Source organism: Cebus imitator, unplaced genomic scaffold (assembly GCF_001604975.1).
Source record: "Cebus imitator isolate Cc_AM_T3 unplaced genomic scaffold, Cebus_imitator-1.0 Scaffold41, whole genome shotgun sequence".
In the NCBI taxonomy this organism is placed as follows: Eukaryota; Metazoa; Chordata; class Mammalia; order Primates; family Cebidae; genus Cebus; species Cebus imitator.
In genome coordinates, this window is record NW_016107356.1 from 3,797,528 (window position 1) to 3,803,782 (window position 6,255).

The following is a 6,255-nucleotide window of genomic DNA, read 5'->3' on the forward strand; positions in this document are numbered from 1 at the left end:
CGGGGTTTCACCATGTTGACCAGGATGGTCTCGATCTCTTGACCTCGTGATCCACCCGCCTCGGCCTCCCAAAGTGCTGGGATTACAGGCTTGAGCCACCGCGCCCGGCCTCTCATTCTGTTTTCAAATCTCTTCTTTTTCCTTTTCTCCTTCTTTCTCCAGCCCCTGTATTACCTTTCTTCTATTTCTTGGTTATCTCGGTCACAAGCATAATGTAACAATGGAAATAATGAGAGCTTTAATGTCAAGACAGGCCTGGGCTCAAATCTCATTCCAGTCCTTTACAAGGTACGTATCCTTGGACAAGCTAGCTCTCTGAGGCTTGTCTCTAGTTCTTCCACACCTTGCCTGCATCAGGTGTTTCTAAACTGCATCAAAGTTCACCTAATTCAAAGTTGAGTAAATTGCTGATAACAATGGGGCAAAGAGGAAAAAAACACTGAAAAATGTAAGTTTTAAAAAACAAATAATTGAAATTAAAACTATCACTTAAGTATATTTGGGCTGGGTATTGTGGCTCATGCCTGTAATTCTAGCACTTTGGGAGGTCGAGGTGGGTGCAATGAGCTCAGAAGTTTGAGACCAGCCTAGGCAACATGGCTAAACCTGTCTCTACAAAAAAATACAAAAAATTAGCCAGGTGTGATGGCATATGTCTGTAGTCCCAGCTACTCAGGAGGCTGAGATGGTAGGATCACCTGAGTCTGGCAAGGTCCATGCTGAGTGAGCCATGATTGTGCCACTGTATTCCAGCTGGGTGACAGAGTAAGGCCCTGTCTAAAAAAAAAAAAAAGTAAATTGGGAGATAGCACGCATATTCACTGCATTTTTAAACTGACTTTCATTTGGGATTTTATAAATTTTTTTTTTTTTTTAATATTATACAGAGATGAAGTCTTCCTATGTTGCTCAGGCTGGTCTCAAACACCTGGGCTCAAGTGATCCTCCCACCTTGGCCTTCCAAAGTGCTGGGATTATAGTCATAAGCCACTGCGTCTGGCCAGGGATTTTGTACTTGGTTTTCCAAGCACATTTTTAAAGGTGATTTTCCTTCAGAATTTTCTGTTTTAAAGTCTGTGCTGAGTAGTATTACCCACCTATGGGAGGTCTGAATCTTTCAAGGCACTGCTTATCTTCAAGGCTGCATGCTGTTGAAATCACTTTGGCTCCTCTATGATGTGCTAACTGAATAGCTATGGTACCAAATGCCTGTGTAGAAAAAAAATATGCAGTGGGTGTATGGTTTTAGGGCAGAGGCCATTTCTAATTGATTTCTTTAGATTATTTAATAAAGGACAATTCTTTAGTGTTACTTTAGTATATTTTAAAATGTTATCTAATAGGAAAAGAGCAAAGTTTTGGGCAAGTTTAGTAGGGGAAATGTTTGGGTGACTTTCACTTGCTGTCACCCAGTCTGACCACAGCACATAATTTCAAGGATGAAAAGCCACATTCAGACACATGGCCTCGCAAACAGAAAACTGGGTCTTGTTGATGTGATGGTCTAAGCTAATTGTGTAGTATTTATGGGAGTCCAGCTACCTCTCTTTGAAGATCAAAACACTTCAAAAGCTCCATCCTGTTCAGGCCTATGGGGTAAGTTCGGGGAAACACTACTATCCTGATGTTGGACATCAGGCTGAGGCCAATGCCGAAGACAGTTCTGCCTTTTCTTCTAAGAGAAGCAGGAAAAAAGCATTTTCATCACAAGCCAGTTAGAAAATAAAACTGTAAGTTCATTTCAAGTTTTTCTTAACATTTTTAGATTATAATATTTTCTGTATTCTTTTAGTGTCTTGAACTATTTTTAAATATATGTAATATGTTTAAATTAGGACATGTTGATCTTTGGTGTGATCCATCTATCTATAAAATGCCAATACTTGATCAACATAATTGTAAGGGTGGGAAATAGGCTACAAAACTGGTAGGGAGCTCTGGACAATGACTTCAAAGGCTCATGTGGTATCTTACTTTGTGTAACAAGAATGAATAAAAATGGATTGTCTGCTTTTTAATGTACCAGCAGATTCAAAGTAATAAACAAATCACACTAAATCTAAAGTTGATCGTCTATTGATAAAAGCTGCTTATTATAACAAAATAGGATGCTGGAATAAAAGTCAATTAATAACATACTGGCAAATAATTATATTAGCAAATGGATGGCTCATTGCTAAATTCCCTAAGTTTACTGTATGCTGCTTTCTTTCGTTCTTTCTTTTTTTCCAGACAGTCTTGCTCTGTTGCCAGGCTGGAGTGCAGTGGCACGATCTTGGCTCACTGCAACCTCTGCCTCCTAGGTTCAAGTGATTCTCCTGCCTCAGCCTCCTGAGTAGCTAGGATGACAGGTGCCTGCCACCACGCCCAGCTAACTTTTTGTATTTTTAGTACAGACGGGGTCTTGCCAGGATGGTCTCAATCTCCTGACCTCGTGATTCGCCCGCCTTGGCCTCCCAAAGTTCTGGGATTACAGGCCTGAGACACCATGCCTGGCTGTTGGTCTGTTTCTTAACAAAACCATTAGCACCTACACTTGCTCCATCCATTATCAGCACTGATTTCCCAGCAGAGAGATGAGAAAGATAATGCAGAGCTGTATAGGCACGCACTCCATCCCGAATGGTTCCTGCTGCTTCTGTCCATGTGACCTTTTCTGGTTTATGAACTATCATAAAGAACAAGAAGAAACAGTCTGTTAGCAAGTCCCATGAGTCCTGCCTTCTGGATCTTTTTCTCTCCATCTCTACTACCACTGTGGCCCTGGTCCAATCCCCTGCTCCCATTCTCTCTCACCTACATTACTTTCCATTATTGCCCATGAATAATCCATTCTCCATCTAGGAGTCAGTATGTGTGTATTTTTAATATTGTGAAATAAAAAACATGCAGAAAAAGTATATAAAATATAAAGTATAGTTGGATGAATAAATATAAAGGACATATGCAAAGTTAACTACCATACTGGTGGACAAAGAGCACACCCATCACCCCAGCATCCTCTTGTCTCCTCTTCAGAGGTCACCACCATTCTCATGCAATTTCCTATTTGTCTTTTCATGTATCACTCAAGTACGCATTCTTAAATAATACAGTTTCATATTGCCAAGGCTTTAAACCTTATCTGAATGGAATGACACCATATGCATTCTTTTCTACCTTGCTTTTTATGCTCCACATTATGTTTTTAAGACATCCTTTCTGTGGATGAGACTGTTGGAGCACTTTCATTTTGTTGTTTTATGGTATTCCAACATATTAAAAACACCTCCATTTGCTTATTCATGTCTAGCTGATGAACATTTGTGTTGTCTCCAGTTTTTTTCAGTTACAAACAATGCTGCTAAGTGTGTTCTTGTATGAAAGATACTGTTGCACAGTGCATGGTTTTCCTAGGATATTTAATTTGGAGTAGAAATCCTGAATTTCCACTCTGGGTTTATTATCTGTTCCATAACTACATCTTTCCAAAGTGACTGTTATCAATTTACTTTTCCACAGTAGTGTCCTGGTGCTGTGAATGTCCTTGTCAACTCTTGGAATGATCACATTTACAAATTTTTACCAATCATGTAGGTATGTAATAGTTTCTTACTATGATTTTCATTTGCTTTCCCTGACTACTAAAAGAGGATGAGCATCTTTCCATGTTTACTGGCCATCTGGAATTTCTTTTGTTAATTCCTTTTTCAAGTGTTTATCAGTTTTCTATTGTTTTGTCTTTTTCTTATTTAAAGATTTACAGGAATTCTATATATAGTCTAGATAAGTCATTTGTTTATGTGCTATAAATATTATTTTCAAGTTTATGCTATTTTCAATCTCTTTTAACAGTATTTTTCAAAAGCAGAAGCACTAGAATGATATTTTAAAAAAGATAAATGACATCCTAACAATTCTCTGCTTAAAATTTATCAATGGCTTCCCACTGCACGTGGAACCAAATGCAAACTAATATAGCTTAAAAAGCTCTGCATGATCTGAGCATTAAACTATTCCCAAACTGTTTTATTATTTAATTTTTTGTTTTGTGTTTATATTGTAAACTGATGTGATTTTTCCAAAGCACAAGAAATTATTTCTCATTTTACCTAAAATCAACTTTATAACACTTTCACAGTCTTCATCAGCTCTTTCAAATGTTTCCCCTAATAGCAATGATTCACACAAACTAGCCAGAGCAGTCAGCACTGCATTGAGCAACAAACTAGTGCCATCTAGTGGGGGAAGTGGAGTATTCAAGTATGCATGTTGAAATGCTCAGACAAGAGCCGAGAATTAAAACCATAAAAACACATTAACCACTAGATGATGGCACGCACAGTACTTTATTCCTTAGGAAATTCTTTAAGATTGCTATTCTCCCAATTTTACAGATTATGAAATAGGGTTCAGGGTAACTGATTAATTTGTCTAAGGCCACATAGCTTAGAAGGTGAACATATGACTTTTAAACACATTTATTCCAACAGTGCATGCTCAATCAACATATAATTTACTTATTGGGAACATATTCCATCATAAGGATTGAGACTACCATATTTTTATTAAAAACTCAATCATGCAGTCCTTAAAGAAATGCTAACTGTGGCTGGCGCGGTGCCACACACCTGTAATCCCAGAACTTTGGGAGGCCGAGGCGGGCGAAATCACCTGAGGTCAGGAGTCTGAGACCAGCTGGCCAACATGGTGAAACCCCATCTCTACTAAAAATACAAAAATTAGCCAGGCATGGTGGCAGGCACCTGTAATCCCAGCTACTCAGGAGGCTGAGGTAGGAGAAGCTTGCACCCAGGAGGCGGAGGTTGCAGTGAGCTGAGATAGCACCATTGCACTCTGGACTCTGCACGAGACTCTGTCTAAAAAAAAAACCAAAAAACAAAAAAACTGCTAACTGCAGTAAAATTATATTTAAGATTTCAGCGGTTCTAAAATTGCATGGTTAGATGTGGGTTAATGTCAACATACTTGATTTTGTGTTGGAGGTCCACAGGTGTTTATCATGCTATAAAAACTTAAAAAATAAGGCCGGGCGTGGTGGCTCACACCTGTAATCTTACAACTTTGGGAGGCTGGGTGGATCACCTGAGGTTGGGAGTTCGAGACCAGCCTGACCAACATGGAGAAACTCCAGCTCTACTAAAAATACAGAACATTAGCCCAGTGTGGTGCATGCCTGTAATCCTAGCTACTCGGGAGACTGAGGCAGGTTTGAGAACCGCTTGAACCTGGGAGGCAGAGGTTGCACTGAGCCGAGATCACACCACTGCACTTCAGCCTGAGCAACAAGAGCAAAATGGCATCTCAAAACAAAACAAAACAAAAAACCAACAAAAAAACCACAACCAAAAAAACTAAACTAAACAAATAAATGAGAGCCATATTTCAGCATCCAAGAGTTATAATTTGATTGCTTTCTAGTTTAGGTCCAAAGGAATAAAAACAACAATGCTGAAAATGCATGCCAAATTTTAAATGAAAAATAAAATTAGTTTTAGGCTTGACAGAATTGCTTAAGAACTGAAAAGTAGAAAAGAGTTGGAAAAATTACTCTACTCTTTAGCTCTATTGTCAAGGTTGAGAAACAGGAGGAACACCATATTGTGGGGGAATGTTTGAAACATAGTTCTTTGGTTTGGCAAATGAACAGACTCATTTGAGTTGAAAGTGACTGAGCGCTGAGCGCTCATTAAACAATCACAAAGACCAGGCATGGTGGCTCGTACCTGTAATGCCAGCACTTTGGGAGCCCAAGATGGGAAGATCATTTGGGCTCAGGAGTTCAAGACCAGCCTGGGCAACGTGGCGAGATTTGTCTCTACAAAAACAAGTTAGCCAGGCATGGTGGTGCGTGCCTATAGTCCCAGCTACTTGGGAGGCTGAGGTGGGAGGATTGCTTGAGCCCAGGAGTTTGCGGCTGCAGTGAATCGTGATCATTTCACTACATCACAGCCTGGGCTACAGAGTGAGACCCTGTCTCAAAAATAAACAAACAAAAAACAAAACACCAAAGACAAATAAAAAAAACCACAATTTATATATATGAAAGAATCAGCTGGGCATGGCTCATGCCTATAATCCCAGCATTTTGGAAGGCTGAGGTGGGCGGATCACAAGGTCAGGAGTTTGAGACCAGTCTGACAAACATAGTGAAACCCCGTCTCTACCAAAAATACAAAAAATTAACTGGGTGTGGATATGCACGCCTGTAATCCTAGCTACTCAAGAGGATGTGGCAGGAGAATCTCATGAACC

General features: G+C 39.6%; 1 protein-coding gene across 2 annotated transcripts in view; it reads right to left on the reverse strand.

Moving 5' to 3' along the window:
- Nucleotides 1–6,255, reverse strand: part of CRYZL1 (crystallin zeta like 1) — a 52,112-nt gene that overhangs the window by 13,086 nt on the left and 32,771 nt on the right. Inside the window, exons 7-8 of one of the 2 annotated variants that reach the window (XM_017526174.2) lie at nucleotides 2,535–2,668; nucleotides 1,098–1,209 (exon numbers count right to left, since the gene is read on the reverse strand). In XM_017526174.2, coding sequence (XP_017381663.1) covers nucleotides 1,098–1,209; nucleotides 2,535–2,668 — 246 coding nt within the window. The remainder of the gene's footprint in view (nucleotides 1–1,097; nucleotides 1,210–2,534; nucleotides 2,669–6,255) is intronic. The other variant, XM_017526175.2, reaches the window with a different exon arrangement.